Consider the following 19,439-nt stretch of genomic DNA (forward strand, 5'->3'; position numbering starts at 1 on the left):
GTATATCCACAAGTGATAGCTGCGATAGCTGCGGGAGCTGCGATAGCTGAGTATATCCACGGGGCCGTAGGCTACAACTTCGACTTGGACTACAAATCTAGTGCAGTAACTCAAGTCCGCCACTGATCATCGACATGGATGACCTACTTCAAATTTTCCAGCGACAATCTCGCGTTCGTACAGCGGCTTCGGATGATAACTACATATAAATACAATAATATTCACGTTATAGGCAAAGCAATTAGGAGATGCCAAACCAAACTATCTTAAAAATTTTGCATACCGCAATCGTCAAGTTTGAACCAACTCAGATTCTGTTTACTTGGATAACTACCGTGGTACACGATGTGAATAAGGGAGGAGACCAGGCCGTTACTACTGGTATTGATATGTATCGAGACTGCTGAAAATATAATTATTGACATTAAGGGTTCCATGTGTTACCGGGCATCCCTCATTCATCACACAAATGCAATGCAGGGAGTCCTGGCTTATTATAAATAAACCCTTGTCCCCGAACGACGAAGCACGCTCTATCAAACAAACATTTTATGATCTACCCCTGCCTACTAGCATTACTCGATTGTTCGTCTGATTTTTTTGACGCTTCTTTCCTCTCTCTGCATTGTTACGGATATTCACCTGGACCGAACCAACGAAGTGTTGACTTTTTATCGTCAGCATGAGGTTCAGGTATCTTAGACATTTCTCCCAGCTCAAACATTACTTTGGATTTAAGCAGCAGTTATTTTAATCATAGTGTATTGGTAACGATATATAAAAGGAGATGAAATCGTGATGAAACGAATAAACATAATTCTGAATAATCCGCATTATTCATTTGTTGGTCCATTGTGATCTTGGTTTCGTGAAGTGAAAGTGGATATAGTTTTATGCAGCCAAGTGCTTTTAGAGGACTGCAGTTCTTTCACGGCAGATGATAACTCGTGCTCTAACTCCTGGAAAAAACATAAATATGAGACTCCCATATCTGACTCATACAAATAAAAAACGCGCAAGTAGCTGTAGAATAACTTTAGGCCAAACTTCTACATATTTCTTCGTATGGGTTTTATATCCGCTTCTTATATAGCTTCGGAGGCACTAATGTCCTGTGCATACAATTGTAACAGTATGGTGATGGAATACTAATACATTCAATAGGCTACCCTCGATCAGCAGATATGGTGTTTAGAAAGTGCCTTGCTGATAATACAAAATCTCAGATGAGGTAGTCAATAACAAGTACTTCTACTTTTTGGGAGTACTCAAGGGTCGCAACTAAGTACCACAATACCAAAAGTTTGCGACACGGTGCTATTTTGATATAAATATCCCACATGACACTTCTATTTTTTGAACGGCCATGATAGTAAATTTCGTTCCAACCTGAACTTTACACTCCGATTCAACTTTGGATAGCTTCGTCCTTGCGAGTTCCAACTCGAGCTCTTGGATTTGTCGAATGTAACTCTCTCGGCTGGGAGATTTGGATGCCGCACCACAGCTTTGACCAACGCTGTCGTCCTGATAAATCAAACAGAATCAGATCATCGTCGGAGAAGATACACGGCAATGAGTCACCTCAAAATCTCCCAATTGCACACGGGAAGAATCTTGCATCTGCTCCAATCTCAGACTCAGCCGAGTGGTGATGGTTTTGTAATCCTGTATGATTGAGTCTTTCTTGGAAAGTTCCGACTCTTGCTTCTCCATTTCCCTGCGACACAATTCCTTGGCCTTGCACAAACAACGTGTATTTTAGCACACACTATTCACACAAAACATTTCAAGCGTCGTACAGTCCGTATTTCTTCCAGTAGCCGTTCGTTCTCTTCTGCAGTTTCGCGGGCGGTAGTTTCGCTGCTTTTTAACGCCGCGTTTGTCGCTTGCAGGCTGGCTCTCAAGTTCTTGGAATCCTGCTGGACCTGTGGATGTACGTTTCGTTATAAATATGATCTGGCCTCAAATTAAATTTGGATGTGTGAAATCATTTTGGCAGCAAATTTGACCTTATACACAGTATTCTAATACACTACTTAGAACAATGCTGTCTATAGAAGTGTGTGACACAAACAATGTGTGACCACACAAAGCCTGACAAGCACAGAGGCCGCCGTACCTTATTAAGCTGAGACTCGAGTTCGGATTTCGTCGAAACATATTCTTCGGCCAATTCGTCGTTTTCCGCCTCCAGCCTCATGTTCGCTTCCATAAGACGATGATTGTCTCTCTGCAAGGTTTTGCCGTTGAGATACAGGCTAGAAGCAATATTAAGTTATGATGAATATTGGGCCAACCTCTAAAATTGCACGTGGGTCCCTCTTCAAAAGCTTTTCTTGCATATCGTCATACGATTTCACGAGTCTCTTTAACTTCTTTTGGGTGACCTGAAACAGCAAGTTCATTGAATCCTTTCCGGGTTTAGCCGTGTTGGATTGGTAGAGCTACGGTCGCAATCTTGTGAGAAGTCGAACAGTGAATAATTGCTCAAGGGCAATTTCGAACCTAATTTCTGGAAAGAAGTTAGTACTTCGAGATGAATTATCCACTGTAATAGTCAGGGTGAGAAAGATGCAACAGCATAGACTTCACTATTTTGTGCATTTTTCTGTATGTGATGTCATCAATTGAGATTGGTATGGAATTTGGATAGAAAGAATTTGGAAAGATTCAGAGTATATTTTACGGGTGAATTTGGTTTCCAGTACCTGCATGGATTTACCGACGAATTCGAGCCGGTGCCCGATACGTCCATTGCCGAAATGTCTTCGACCTGAATTTTTATCGTGACTACTGCCATGGAGGCGTCAAAAATTACATACGATAAAGAACGACGGCATGCAAAAGTGGTTTCTGAGTGCAACGAATTATACCCAACAGCGTTCACGGGAGCATGATCTACAAATTACTTAACAATCGGTTACATGGGCATAAAGTTACGACAACTTCATCCATAATAACATTACTTAACGCCAGTAGAGTGATAAAATTCACATACATTTTTCTAAAGTCATAAAATTCCTATGACGATCATATTGATGCGGTCCATATTATTCTCTTTATATAGTCACCTCACCCACCAGGGCTCCCAAGATCGATTTTTCAAACTTACTTTTTGGGATATCGACGTTTTTATGAGTTGTGACACACTGTCTTCAGATCGGTACTTCTTCGGAAGCGACACTCTGAAAAACTTCAGTATGCCTTCGAAATCCAGGGTCAACAACTGTTGACGGCTGCATTGCAACAGCCCCAGTGCAACTTTGAAGATAACAGGTTCTCCCTGAGAAAGACAGCATTAAGAAAGCTGATTCGGTAATTCAGTATGTACCCAGCAGCATAGGCGCCGGACGCTAATTTTCCTTAGGTATGCGGGTTCCATGACGTCACAAAGGAATGACGTCATAATGTAACAGAATTGATAATTTTTGGTTAATATAGCATCGATTCATTAGGGTGAAGTACATGCGTAAATGACGACTATACAATCTCATCGTGTTGACGAACTTACGCGTACGATAAACTTGTCAGCGAGTCCAGAAGTGCTGTCAATTAGCGAGTCCCTGATCTCTCGCGAACAATTAAATACGCCGCTTATCAACGCGTATTACATAACCTCGGCGACGATTTGCGCAAGGCAAATGTCCGAGTTGTTATTGAATCTGTTCTATAATGGCACCGATTTCAGGTGGTTTACACCTTTCTCGTCTTTTACATCTCAAGCCTTGACACACATCTTCTGATGGCTATGTTTAAATATTAGTGGAATTGAATTACGCACTCACAATCGCACATGTCTGTGGACATTCGATGTTGTTCACTTTCACGATGTCACTCTTTAATCACAATCGCTAATCAGCATACACTTACCGGCATTGTCTCCAAGCCATCGAGAATCAGGAGCCAACGCATGCTAGGCCCGCGACGCAATAGATGGCCAGCGATGACATTTTTCGCACCAGGCCTATTACAGATGCGATTGTGTAGGCCAGCGATAATATCGTGTGCACCAAGTCAATGCAGATGCGATTGTGCACTGTACAGGCCAGTGATGGGATAGTGCGCACCAGGCCTATCGCAGATGCGATTCTTCAAGCCAGCGAAACTAGGCTTCGTGGAGACGCGATAACTCAAGCGAGCGATGATTGCCGAGCGCGCGGTAAGCAATGATCGAATTTCGCAATCATCTCAGCGGGAAATTGCGTAGCCTTACACTGTGCACAGACGAATCTCGCTAATTGGCCGCGCGCAACGGTTTACCTCGCTCACATAAGCGGCCGCAGGTAACGTCGTAAATGGAAATACATTGCGATTTGTTCTAAATAGCACAATTGACGTTTATGCCGATACATGCAAACCAGAACTCTAGGTAGGCCGCATACCTAAAAAAAATGTCTAGGTATGCGCGGCATCCCTTGCATACCCAGGTTCGGCGCCTATGCCCAGCAGAACAAACTTACCTCTAACAAAAACAAATCTATGACCCTGTACACCATCCCGAGCGGAAATTTGGCAGTGAACAAAGTAAGAAACCACTGGCTGGAGTACATGTGCGTCATAACTGACAAACTCTTGAAATGGCTTCCCAATTCGGGTATTAATTCCTGGAAATAAATCATTGGAATTCAACCAAATGGCGATTAAAAAAATTGTACTACCAATGTAGTATCAATGGATGAAAAAAAAATGGGTTGCTACATGAGGTGGTCAAAGTAGTCAATATTGCAACTGAAGAGAAAGTTAAATGGAGTAAATTTCTACTGAATTAGAAGTTGCAGTGGAATTAGCAATTTCCAATTTATGCCAAAACTACTTCAAGTTGAAGTAGAAAATGAATAGTTTGAGAAGTAAGTGAGTAAGTAGTTTCAAATAGTATATTTTGTTGTAGGGTCTCATGCTTTTAGCAGTTAACCGCAGCCCCTTTCAAAATTACAATATGTATCTTTACAACCGAAACCCAAATTCGGTTATAGCCAAACCAGACAGAGTATCGAAAAAGGAATTGCAAACAATCTAATAGAAATCAGAAGCATCTAGATTCCAATTTGCGGAACCATTCAAAACCGAGATTCGGAAACATCGATATATCAGCAAATGAGTAAGAAACACATTACATCAATAAGTTTCTCCAACTGGAACAACTTAACGCGCAGCTCCACAAACCCATTCTTGAACAATTCCCTCATACTGTGCTTGTACATAATCTTGCATAGAACGGCGAAGGCCTGCTCTTCCGGCATCTGAAAACGTCATGGCCGAAGTCAGACCGCGCTAATTCCAAACGGTACCAACAATCTAAGGCAGCTCACATGGAGAAGTAGCGCCGCGGCCAGAAACGACAGGCCCTGACAGTAGCCGACTTCCTGGTCGTATATCGAGTAGGCCTTGCCGATTCTGTACAGAGACTCCTGGCCAGACCCGCCGGCTTCCCGAAAAAACTCGTGGGCCGGGAAGGTGCGGTGAACGTCACGCTGGATCACATCATCTTGAGGCGAATCCTGGAATGTAAGTGGTAAAGGATTCAGGACTCAAAGTGCGGAATCAGAGGCGGTCAAAGCATCGTTGGTACTCAAGTATATGTACATTGTACAAATACCGTCATAAATTCCTACCCTGGTGCAAGTAACAGTTTCCAAGAAAAAAAGTGAGTCTTTTAGGAATATTTTTACTTTAAAAATGTTGCAAATTTCCACTAAATCACAAAAGTAGCAATTTCCAAGTAAAAAAGTAAATATTCTAGGAATAGTACATTGTTCATTGACAGGTAATTCATCTTTGCAAAGAAACAGAAAATGAAGCCTAAAGACTTGACATTTTCGCCCCCCTCTCATCGCCCCTTGGAAGCATTCATGGCCCCCTTTGGCCCCCACTCGAAAGAAAAAACTAATCATCGAACCGTACTTCTTACCATACTAGGAAGTCAAATTTCTGTACCCCCGAAAATTTTCGCGAGACTTACTTTTGAAATCAGTATCCTGTATTGCTCCAGAATCTCGGAATTATCGTGGCAGCCGACCAAAAGCTGCCACACCTCACCGCGCAGCGCGTTGGGGATGCTAGCTCGGACCAGCTGTTTGAGACCGTTCGGACGTATGTTGAAGTCGATCCTCCACTTTTCGAGTACTTCGCTCCAGCTAGTCAGCACCTGCTCGGAACAGTCGTGGGCTTTGATCTCGCCAGAGCCGCTCAGTAACGGTTCGTCCAAATCTGAATAGAATAATGTGACGAGTTGATGAATGCTGGGAATTGAAAGAATCATGACTGGCACAGCTTAAGTACATATTTTCCCGCAAAAACATTTTTGAGAGAACAGTTTTTATCTTGCAGTTTCATAATCTATTACCTTACCTTCTCGTTCTATGTTGACCGGTCTACATATTATTACATTGCGATACGACCAGGGGAGAGTGAATAGATGTAGCCATCAAATTTCATCCTGCTCAAACTTGTCGTAATTCAGCGCCCAATTGTTGCTTACTTTCTCATTAACTATTAATATTGATTTTGTTACCATATTACTATTTCTTTTGCAACAATTCTATATCGGGCTTTGGCTGACTTCCCGACCCTTCGCCAGAGCATGGGTTCAGCACTATCGTAAACTGTTGAACCAAACAAACACGATATCGTTCTATTCGAATGGTTCGACGGGGAATTCTCAGGAAACGTTTAGCAAAGATTAGTGAATTTTGTTATTTCCGAAGCCAAATCGTGCAACTGATCGTAAACAAAACTAGGTGAAATCTTCAATTCATTTTTTTCAAGCCCAAATCCATGCCTTCATGTCTAATAATTATCCGATTCTCAACAGCAACTAAAATTATGTGCATCAGCTGGTGATTTTTGTTTCAAAAACACAAAGTACACCAGGCCAAGCACACTGATGAACAACCCAGCATCGGCGAGTTTGTGACTTGATAACATGAGTTAAAGACTCACCATCATCGTCTTCTTCATCTTTAGAAGACCTAGTGCCGAGCGTGACCCTGCCCCCTGACCCCGCGTCTGAATTGTGATCGTTGAATTGCGCGAGACGAGTGTTCTTATTCCTATCATTATCGATACCGGCTATCGCGTACGCCTTCCTCATCAGCTCCGGATCTGAAATCTACACGCAACATCAAACCGATACATGGCGAGTCCATAACCTCACCGCATACCTCCCTCAACCGCATGAAGAATATTTCTTCCATTTGCTTCTTGCCAAAGTACCAGAACTTTTCATTCTGAGGAAAGACTCGCGCCTTAGTCTCCACCATGAGCCGGACAGGCTCCTGGATTTCCCGGACTACCAAATCCACCGCAAAGCTCAAAAACACGCGGGTACCTAGTCAACAACGAGGCAGCCTTACTACCGCTGCGGCTACAGCAAACCATGCGATACCCGGGTGGGCTACGATTACAAGCAGTCGCTGATATTCTATAGGAATTCGTTTTTCAATCAATCTAAACACACAATAACATCGCAGTTAGCGAGGTATTATAGTAGCCTACGAAAGTTGCTTTCACCCCTGGGCATTAGGGCTCTTCAAAAATGACTTCTTGCTCAAATCGCACTGGCTACTTGATAAAATTGTTAGGTTACTTAATTTATGCCTACACACCAAATTTGGTTCAATTCCAACCAGTGGAAGCGGAGTTATCGCCGTCGAAAAATTTGGATTATGAATAAAATAGTATTAACGGTGACCAATTCTTCAATTATTTATTATAGTGGTGCCCACCGTAAATACTATTCTATTCAAATCCAAATTTTTAGACGGCAATAACTCCGCTTGCACTGGTTGGAATTGAACCAAATTTGGTGAACATCGTTTCTATAGACAACCTAACACTTTCATGGGGTGAACAGATTTGTTATTTATTTTTATATAATAAATAGAAACTTTCTTCTCCTGTAGCAATGCGGCTACTGGTTGGAATTGAACCAAATTTGGTGTGTAGGCTTAAATTAGGTAACCTAACAATTTTATCAAGTAGCCAGTGCGATTTGAGAAAAATAGTCATTTTTGAAGTGCCCTACTGGGCATGTATAAGGAAATATTAATTAATCTCATCAACATTGCTACCATGTCCAATTTTGAATATCGAGGGACCATTGTGTGGCAAAGGTCGTTCGGTTGTCAGTGCATCATCCATTCATTCAGTTCATTGGGCACGTGGCATATCGCACGTCATGCAAACTTCAGCGTAGAATTCACCATGAAACATGCAGTGTGAAAACCCACAACTGTTGGCACCGTACCTTCATCAAATTTTGATTCATGCTACTATCTGCAACACTAATGTTTTCCATCACAAATTTATTGTCATCTTTCTGTGGCTGTGTACTAATCGCACCATGCATCGACCAGTTAACCAGACAGCCAAAGAGATTATTATCCACAAGAGACAGTCGGTAATGAAGTAATCAAGCAGGTTTTGCGTATGTTTTTGGACAACTTCCACTTTTACTCAACAGCTTTCGGGCAAAATACTCATTTATTACACATGTGGGTTCTGTAAAGTAGAATGTAGTTTGAGATATGTAGATTGTAGAACTTTTATGAGTGTGAAATTGTCGTAACAACTGGGCGAAATAGCGGCAACTGAATAAATATTTGTCATTATTCATTTTGCGTTTTGTCAGGACTGAGAAGGATGCAAGATCCAGATACTGCAATATCAAAAGTAATAAGTAGGGCAAGTTTTTGCAGCATTTATTTACAATTTCCAGCAGCTTCCTAGATACTCAGAAGTTATGTAGTGTGGTGTTTCAAGCTGTTTCGAGGAATCTTATGTTGCAACTTTTTGCAACTTTTCTTCATTTTTTCATGCGACTTTTTACAACTTCTACGATTTTCCATGCAACCTTTTGCATCTCTTTTCGATTTTTCATTCAACTTTTCGTAAGTTATATGTGTGTATATATATGTGTATATATATGTAAATAGATCGCTTGATTATTTCACTGTCGTTTAAATTTGAGGTCCTTTCTGACTTGATGTACATTCAGGCTAGGCCGCCGGAAATTATATTTTTACTGGGTCAATTTTTTCAGGCGATTGATTTCGGTGAAGTCGCCAGCACTGAGTTTTGCTTCTGTGCCTTGGATACGGAACGATTCGAGTATCTCGTACCCTTATAATTTCAAGGAACTTGTCCATGAATGCAACTTTTCAGTGCAACTTTTGTGAATGCAACTTTTTTCAAAAATAACTGCAACTCTCCATGGATTTGACTGCAACAAACATTTGCCCAAGTAATAAGTATGCGAACGTATTAGCAAATCAATACTTCTAGTTGTGATTTTATACAAATTTTCAGCATTTCTTTTGCTTCTATTCGAGCACCAATACCGACTACTTTGACCACTCCTGGTTTCCGTCACCGAATAGTTTTGCAAGACAAACGATCTCCTCGTGTTTATAGACCATATCCCATGTACTTATATAAATGATGTATGAGCAATGAACATCCTTACCTTTCCTAGTCTCCTCATTTAGGAGTGCAAAATTTGCATTGGACGGATGCCACAGCCCAATAATAGACAAAGGTTTGCAATAATAGGACGCGCTGCTGTTGACGGGCGACTTGTCGTCGATTTCAGGCGTTTCCATATCGAGCAGATGCATGTCTGAGTGACGTACATTTCGACCCGGCGCCAGCAATAATCCGAAACACCTGTGCAAAGGAATGGTACTATGAAAGAGGGTTGTCTGCATAAGCCTTATAGTTACTTCTAGCTACAGATGTAATGATTGCATAAAAACTGGCTCAATTATGAGTTTACTAATTGAAACAGGAGCAGCAACATATGATTAAGCAGCAAATAGGAATGTCCATTCATTCAGAGTACAGTCTACAGCAGAGGTCTCAAACACGCGGCCCGCGGGCCGCATGCGGCCCGCGAGAGCATTTTGTGCGGCCCGCCACGGCATTTTGGAATTTCAAGTATTCGACAATATATTACAGTGCCACACATCTCTTTTTTAGATATAAGAACTTGAAGTTCAACCTAAAACTACTATAAAACACTGAAATCTCAACAAACTACACTATCACATCACTTTTAAAAGCTACCATGCGGTGGAAGATCAGTTTTACGTCACATTTCTGGTCCATGATGATAAAACATGACCCGTTGATGATTCGTGACTGAAAATATTGTGATTTGGTTTTGTGCAATCTTTCGTAAAATTACTCGATTTCGGATTGACGGGGTGACTAAATATAAATGAATCGAGTTGAGTCGAGTCAAACGTTAAATTCGGTGAAGGACTTGCGACGCGGAACGGTGACTTTGCAATCCTACGGACGTAACAATCTATGAAACTGTCACGGGGAATAGTCATATATCAAAAGGTGGTAGCTTGCGTTGCGTAGGGTAGCTATCTAATCAGGTCAGTATGGCAACCATTGGCATTATGTGACCCCGTGGCGTATGATTGGTTAAATGCTGGGTGTTGTCCGATCTCTTTATCCATATTATTATCGGTTGCGAGTAAGGTACGCTCCACAGCTGTAACACCAATGAATTCATGGGCGATTGGACATTTCTATTCTTAACCAGGGTCTGTAGACCCCTCCGGGATACGGAGCACCACATCATGGGGTAGCCTACGATATGCATTGTGGAATTAGGCCTATGCTTGGGAATATTTTTGACCAATTTACTCAACTGGAAAATGGTCTCCGCGCTACTCCGTGATTTTATGTGTATGGGCTTTCCATTTTTAATATATAGGTACAATCAGAAATTGTGTTGAAAATGAACAGGGGCTACGAGAAATCTTATTGGAAGCACGATGGGTACGATCGCTAAGGTTAAGAAACAATGCTATTACTGTGGCTCAATAATAATTATATTCAAGGTGTTATTGATATGTTCCAATAATAATCGAAGGCAAAATCTGACGCTTATTTAATTTGACTTTGGCAATGACATAGTAACAATAGCCTACTTATCACGGCTATATCGTAACCCGGATTATGCTACACCGCTCAAATGCTCTGATATCAGATCAATCTTCAGTATAGATTTTAAAATATTGTACATAAAATTGTGGCACGTCAAAGGTGCACTGGCTGCAATATTATAACCCGACAGTTTGACGATGTCATGAGCAATGCTCCCTCTAATTTTTGACGCATCTGCCCAGACTCGCTAACTCACTGCGCAGACCCTTGGACAACACTAAAACGACTAAAAAAGTGTCATCACTTCGAATTTTTTTGTGCACAACCTAGATTTTTTGTGCGCAGAGACCTGGTCAGCTCTGCGCATTTGCGCACGTGCGCAGCGTGGGGGAAACATTGGTCATGATGCATCCTCTCGCATGGTGTCTATAACTCATTATTTGAACACATAATGCCCGGCACAAAATCAATTTTATTCAAATATTTGAGAATATGATTTTTTCCGTGTCAAGCGTGAATAGTACAATAGTAAATTACATATTCATGATGTTTCTGGAATGCCTGTCTTCAAGCTCCCGTCAAATAAGGCCTACTTGGAAATTCTGCGTTGAATATCCCTGTTATTGGTGGTGCGGCCCGCGGCGTCATCCAAACTAAGCAATTGGCCCGCGAGCACATTTGAGTTTGAGACCTCTGGTCTACAGCCTGTATATGATTTGAGTCCTAGGCTCCTAGCAATTACCTTATTAAACCGCGCAATTACTGTGACCATCTCAATTCCAGAAATGTTTACAAGCCATGCCAGCCGTAGGTGATAAATGTTTGAATGTAGGACAGTTGCGGCCAACTTCAAACGTACACAATAATGCTAGCAAAATTTTTATTTGTACATCAAGAACTTTGATAGCGCGGTGGGTTCACATCTTTTGCCGTTCAAAATTTAACGACAGAACTTTACATGAATTATTTATTCAGCTGTTAAGACAAATCTTACGTTGTTTAATGGCGATGCGAAGATGAATAAAATTTGTAGGTTTATATCACTTATAGTTAGCATAGGATCTGTTGAGGCCAGTGATCTTCAAAATGAAAATAAAGGGCATAATTCACTCTGTCTTGCACTATGCATCCGATTACTCTGGTCATGACATTGTGTCAATGCTACAAATCATTTGTTTTGGTGGATTAAAATTCATCCTGTACAATATGGATTCGATGATTACGAACCCGAAACAAGCCTGTTTCAATTACAGATCAAATCGAGTATTCTATGTCTTTAAATAAAGGATTTAAAACGGATGTAGATGATTCAAAGTAATTGCAAACCCTATGACACTGCCGGGTATCCTTCACTTGCATCAGATACCAGGAAGTGAATAATTTCAATACCGTACTAAAAACTTTTAAAATCAATGGAACAAGCTGTTGTCACAATACGATATCAAAAATGCGATAGAGGAACTGAGAATTGTAGAGCAGTAGTAACAGGACATATCCAAAATCTAGACCTGAATCCAAAGAAAAGATGAACACATATTTCAAACCCAGAATAACCACTGCTACTGAATTGCTGCAATATCTATTATGGACAAAAATGCACGAAGACGGAGCAGCGGCAAAACAAAGAGATCAGGTACAATTACCAATCCAACAGAAATGATGTTTGCATCATCAAATATGAAGAATAAAATTCAACAGCCACTACGGAAGTCGTGAAGCTAACCAACACGCTTTCTGTGACACAGGTAGCAATCGCATCACATGACTTTCAACACACGCTTGAATTGCTACATAGCAGATTCGGATCTCGCGTAGGCATGATAACGGTAGACTACTACCAGTCTTGAGATGGATACTACAGTTCAATAGTTTGTGGAGTAAAACCCAGTAATATTCATGTTCTATCGAGGTGTAGGCAGAGGTGGTCAAAGTAGTCAAGAAAGCTACTCAAGTAGAAGTAGAAGTAGCGACGAAAAAATCTACTCAAGTACGAGTAGAAGTACTTCTTCCATAAGCAACCTAAAACTACTTGAAGTAGAAGTAGAATTGACTGACTTTAAAAGTACTCAAGTAAGTAAGTAGTTGTGAAAACGATCCTAATTCGTTCACATGGATTGTAAAAAGGTACAAATTGAGCTATGCGAAAGGTGACGAGCTTGATTCATATTGATGCATACCAGCAGTTATCCAATTTTCGATAGCATAAGCAACAAGCATTCACCAACATCATGATAGTATTGATATGGAAATGCGATACTAATCCTCTGTTTTCTCGAATAGCACATTTTAGAAAATAGCATGGTACGGCGCCATCCCCCATATTATAAGGCCCGTAGTTTAGTCGAAGAGCAATACGGAGAAGTTGTATAGGATACGGTGTAAACACTTTACGCGATTAGTAAACGTTAATAAAAAATATGGTGGACCGTAAAAATGCCATATTGTGTAGCTTTGTTTTCGGAAATTAAAGGCATTACTACACCGCTTTTATGCTTCAACATGTATGTTATCCAGACAAAAGAAATGATATTAATTATAACTCAAAATATATGATACTGGGAATTAAAAGTGAAATATTAATACTACTTCTAAAAGTGGAGTATGTATTTCATGCCTTTGGTCCAGAAAGTTTCAAAGGTGGTGTGCTAAAACAGCTCTAAAACTAAAAAAAGTCAGAGTCCACGTTTCCAGATTAGGACACGCTATGGACATGATAGATTACGATATGACAAGTAAATGCTAGATTGCGAAACACCAGTTCCAAACGTTATGATGAGCCATATATACTGTGATGAAATATTTCATATGAGCGAAGGGCGACAATGTGGTGTAAGCGGAACCACGCCAACCCGCGACCTAAATTATATTCACCGATACTTTCGTGAAATCAAATTGGTTACTCAGTATCCACCGTGCGCGAAGCGCGACGAAAATTCTGGGCTTTACTCAACTTTTGTGAAAATTAAATGTTGATACTCCGTGAAAACAGCCCCGAAATTTCTCAGGCTATCTTCCTGATTGGAAGATTGAACTACTTCTACTTGACAAACTGAAAATAGCGAAAAGTAAGTAAGTAGATCACAAAATATTACGAAGTAGAAGTAGAAGTAGCGAAAATCAGATCTACTTGAGTAAGTACCAGAAGTAGAGGAAACCTACTTGAGTACTTCGAAAAAGTAGAAGTACTTCGTTACTGACCACCTCTGGGTGTAGGTGTGAATGTTTCGTATCAAAGTTACAGCTAACAATAATGAGCTCGCTTTACGAAACTACACATGGCATCAATTGCAATCTACGACCTACAAGCCTGGAATTTACCTTTCTATCGTAAGCGCAACGTTTGAAAGCTGTGATATGGTAATAACGATTTGCCGCTCCAAATTCTTCCGAAGCTTGAAGCACGACGATGCCTTATCCCATGGCACAGACGAATAACTTCCTTTCAAATCCAATTCTCTGAAAATTGAGTGGGGATTACGATACACCACCGAAATTGAGAAACATTACGGAAGACAAAACTGTGACAAAACAATCGACAAACCTGATCTCCAACGAAACATTGAAGCAAAACCAATTTTCTTCACCCGCCGGTTTCACGGAAATGGTTTTAACATCCTGTAATAATAACTAACAACAATAAATCCAGACCAGTATAGCACTACTAAAAGTTATCTCGAGTATCAACCGAATTCAATATAATAGCAGCACACTAATTACCAAATTAGTGCACTTGAAAAGGCCAATTTGTTGCAACAGGTTAGCCGCTGTAGGCAAAGTTATATCTTAAAGACCAAATAAAATACTGCAACAGCAAAATAGCATTTGATCACACAATGATTGAAATGAACGTTTTCTGACTGCACCATAATATGAAGGCATGATTTTACCTTTGGGGAATGTCTGTGGCTTTGGTACTGGGAAGCTTATTGAGTTTTGGAACTTGCCATCAAAGAGTTCCCATGTATACATATATCAGACTCTCTTCTTGAAGGTATGGGACGGTATGGCTTAGCTCACAATAATACTAGAATGATATAACTTATTGCAGCATCTTATTAGTTTAAACGAACAAACGTATTTTTAGTATGCATTTAATCTTAGAGTTACATGAAGCAGCCGCTCAAACTATTCAAGTGCATTCACTATTCAAGAATATTTCAAATATTCCATGAATTTTGGAAAATGCTCAGTTCGTTTAATACAATGCTCTCCGGACATTAATTCATTATTACCCTGCGACAACTTAATAAGCAGTATGGCGGATGGTGTTGGAAAAATGTAAATGCAACGTTAAAACTACATGCTATGTTGTCTGTAATACTGACCAGTGATGATGATCTCGCTGACAAAATTTGATGCAAATATATGCAAAAACTAACTTGTACTAAAATTGATTTTGCTTCAAAATCAGTTGACGTTGCAGTGAAAGTAGAGCTGAACTTCTCAGTTACTACAAAAAGTAGAAGTATGCCATTACTGATGAGATGACCGCTCTAAATGCCATTTAACAAAACAACTAAAAAATGTTCCATATTGCTGGCAAATAATTATAATTTGTTCCAATCAAATCAATTGCATCAATATTATAGGCGCAAGCTCACCTGCGCACCCTCCTGATGTGGCAGGTTGTTCTGTGATTTTGAATCGCCGACCACTTTCGGGATACTCTGGAAGGCGTATTCGAAGCTGCTCAAAATCTTTTTGACCTGAAATAACGCCCAGTTCTTCTACTAGCATGGTCCGAATCGGCGTCAGGTTTGGAGAATTAAAAACTAACCGCTTCCGGCATGTTGCATTTGAAAACGTGGCATTGATACAATCCCGAATGTTCGTGAGCCTCCGTGAAAGCGAAGCAGTCTCTCTCCGGGCCTCGGTCGTCTACTCTCAGGCAGTGAAGAATTTTTACGATAGGAAATTTGGTCAACTCTTCCTTTCCAGAGCAATCCAGCAGCCTGCATATCAACCAAGATATTACAATGTTATCATCATCACATTACATGCTATCAATTAGCTCATCGATTTCTCTAGTAAAGTCGGATGATGGAAGAGAGTCTCTTGGCTTCTCCCGATAATGGGTTTACAGCAACGGATAAGTTCTCAGCTGTCCGCACAATGATTTGGGTAAAGTTATACAGTGTACGCCCTCCATACCAGGTTCTTGGGAGGCAGCTATCAGGAATTAAAACTGGTAACTCTGACTCACGACATCAGAGGTACAACCACCGAGTTATGGTGGCTATACATCAGAACAGGGCTTGGAGAATGTCTCAAAATAAGGCACATTCATCAGCAAGGACTTTTTGGGTACCATACATTTGGTGAAAAGCTGTTGACGGAACAATGCAGGTCCAAATGTAAACAGACAAGGCAAAGCATTACTGCACTTGACAAAATAACAGCAATCTTCCATAACTAAATTCTCATGTCATACTTTGCCCGGTTAGTGTTCATACAATCCAATGTCATTGTCACTGAATGGTGGGAACACAGACGAAAACAAGATAACAGAAGGAGTCCGTATTAAGATAACCAGGTCACCCATATCAAGTGAGCAAAACAGTAAATGCAGGGAGTAGAGCTGAGTTAAAACATTTGCATATCGATTGAGAGACTCCCAGATTCAGGTGCTGATAGATGATAGTCAATTCCTTCAAGTTACCAAAATTTCATCATTCATATTGTGTCTTTACTTTCGTACTATGGCCTATCGGACAGAGCCGAGTGTCATTTCACAGTTACTATTTCCATCAATTATAATTCGAATGTTCTTCATGCGAGTTTTTCAGTCATATTAAAAGTATGAACATTGAAATGATTTGTTATTCTGTATGAACGAGGTCAGTTGTGTGTGGTATTGGGATACTCTAAAAACATCTCCGAAAATGAGTTACAAGCCAAGTGAATTTATGCCACAGTCTTTTTTCGGATTCTGGACATTGAGACCATGCTATCATCAAGATCACTCACAGTTCAAAATAAATAATCCAAGCTCTTCACCTTACTACCCCATCTGCACGATTTGGTATCGTTAAAATTCCGTCAATAGTGATCATTCCCTTGTTATCGGAGGCGCCATTTTGTGCTCGCAACGTTTTGATGGCTTCCACAGAGCTCTCTTCGTTTCTAGCGTCTTTGATTGTGATGCAACCCAGGTAACTGATACCGTGAAATGCTACACAGTTGTCTTCATACAGCAGAGACTTGGATGAATCGTCATTTTCTGAAATGAGATAAATGCAATACAGACAGCTGAAAGGTTTTTCAAATCAAGTTTTCAAGACATGTCAAAACTACTTGAAGTAGAAGTACGTCGTTGCTGACAAGTGACAGTGGCTATTATAGGATTATAACCACCAACATCAACTTTTTAAGGATGGGTCTCAGCTTGTAAATTTCAAATTTGCAGCACCATACTCATTTTAGATAAATTGGGATCCTGGGAGGGCCAGCACTTTCAATGTCGCTTTGACTTTCTTTTGGCTGTGGCTTGGTACATTGTCTCAAATGAATGAGTGTGACACAGGACGACTCCCTTTGATACAGATATTGGGAATTATATCAATGACAATATTCCTAGTCCTAATTTCCTGCACATTGTGAATGTTTGCCGTTTTAGCCCTACAGTGCAGTCCAAATCTAAGATCAGGTAATCAACCAAAGTAATAACAGCGACTTGTAATCTTGACGATTATACTTTGAATTATTTTCAAACAGCTTGCGACCATCTCAGAAACCTGATATTAGCATGCAAACACCAATGTTTACAAAATATAGGCACCTGAGACTTTTGGTTCAGGGTCCATTGAGACGTCTTCATGAGGTGTTTCGGTTTCCATTATTAACTGTAAAGCTGGCTATACTATCTGCGTCAACAAGCTTCAGTATCGAATATTCCCATCTTTGCAGCCACTGTTAAAATAAATAGGCTTTGAAGCAATAGGTTGCCACACCTAATTTCAGTAAATTCCGATTAGAAATTGCAGTCATGTAATCTAACAAATATTTTGTCTTCTTGAAAGCGCTCGATTACCGTATATCACGTATTTGGAATCCCATTGCCATATGGCATTGTTGATAAAGCAGTTTGAAAACTCCTCAGAAAAAATTGGTTACATAAATTACAGTGATCATTGATCACAGGTTCAGTAACAGGAGCGTAGTTTGATTCTGATATATATGAGTAATATGACACACTAATAGCCTACTACTAGGGGTCTTCAAAAATGACTTTTTTTTCTCAAATCGTATACTGGCTACTTGATAAAATTGTTAGGTTACCTAATTTAAGCCTACACACCAAATTTGGTTCAATTCCAACCAGTAGCCGCATTGTTACAGGAGAAGAAAGTTTATATTTATTATAAAAAATAAATAACAAAAAAATTTGAAAATTTTCTGTTCACCCCATGAAAGTGTTAGGTTGTCTATAGAAACGATGTTCACCAAATTTGGTTCAATTCCAACCAGTGGAAGCGGAGTTATTACAATCGAAAATTTGGATTTGAATAAAATAGTATTTACGGTGGGCACCACTATAATAAATAATTAAAGAATTGGTCACCGTAAATTCACTGTATAAAATCAAGCTACATTACAAATACTACTAATAAATAACATCCGTTACGCTACCTACACTACCAGAAGAAGAGTGACTACTAACAACATACACGGTTTATAAGGAAATAAGAATACGACGCGAAAATATCAAAAGTAGGAAAACAAAACGTATTTATTATATTCAGTCGGCTGTAACGGGTACCGTGGATATACTAAGATATCGGGGGTATCACAGATATATACGCTACAACAAATCTGACATATCACTGGAAATCGCAATGTTATATAATTTTGATTTTCACGTGAATCATGTGATGAAGTATAAGAAGCAATGACAGACGCGAAAAGATCAAGATAGAAAGCATTTCAAACATCGGGTATTACCATTAGGCCGCGGCGTGGATGCCAGATTCAAATACCACAACTGGCTGTTTCGGCATCCTCCTATCTGTTCATCACATTGCATTGTGTCTTGTATATCGCATTCTACATTGTGTCTGTCATGATCAGATAAAATATGTAATCTGACGATCATTATTACAGTGCGCATGTCTGAGGCTGCTAGAAGCCAAAGTTGGTACGCATTGAAACTCAGACCGTGAAATTCGTTCAGGATAGGTATGGTCTAATGACATTACTACAACACCAGTCCCTTTGAGAGCAATGTTTTTCAACCAGCGCGTCGCGAGAGATAGTCCTTGAGATTACCTTTGCTACTGCCGCGAATCGCGATGCTGGCACAACACGTTATCCATCGAAGTCAATACATTGATCGCAGTCGTAAAAATCAATTAAATCCAAAAATACTGCATGTTGAGAGCAGGGATATCTAGATATCCCTGGTTGAGAGAACCTTCCTTCTCACAGTGCCCACGCATAAAGGACAATATCATGAAATTCAATAAATATAGTTATAATTGTTTCCATTACCCGAGCGATAACATGCCGTTTTTTATCAGAGCTGATCATGGTCAGTAACG

At 40.2% G+C, this 19,439-nt stretch overlaps 1 protein-coding gene across 1 annotated transcript; it reads right to left on the bottom strand.

The window, feature by feature from the left end:
- Window positions 1-745: 745 nt before the first annotated feature.
- Window positions 746-17,864, bottom strand: LOC145458359 (rab GTPase-activating protein 1-like). Its single transcript, XM_080336715.1, has 20 exons — window positions 17,681-17,864; window positions 16,900-17,122; window positions 15,680-15,854; window positions 15,504-15,608; window positions 14,444-14,517; window positions 14,221-14,358; window positions 9,467-9,666; window positions 7,164-7,330; window positions 6,943-7,111; window positions 5,963-6,210; window positions 5,313-5,501; window positions 5,118-5,243; window positions 4,464-4,607; window positions 3,116-3,286; window positions 2,301-2,390; window positions 2,123-2,233; window positions 1,803-1,928; window positions 1,585-1,740; window positions 1,390-1,527; window positions 746-959 (listed from the first exon to the last, which is right to left on the bottom strand). The coding sequence occupies exons 1-20, from the start codon at window positions 17,736-17,738 to the stop codon at window positions 834-836; spliced, it is 2,934 nt and encodes a 977-aa protein (XP_080192841.1). The 5' UTR covers window positions 17,739-17,864; the 3' UTR covers window positions 746-833.
- Window positions 17,865-19,439: the final 1,575 nt, after the last annotated feature.

Source organism: Botryllus schlosseri, chromosome 16 (assembly GCF_051294905.1).
Source record: "Botryllus schlosseri isolate E-star chromosome 16, Bs_hap1, whole genome shotgun sequence".
Lineage (NCBI taxonomy): Eukaryota > Metazoa > Chordata > Ascidiacea > Stolidobranchia > Styelidae > Botryllus > Botryllus schlosseri.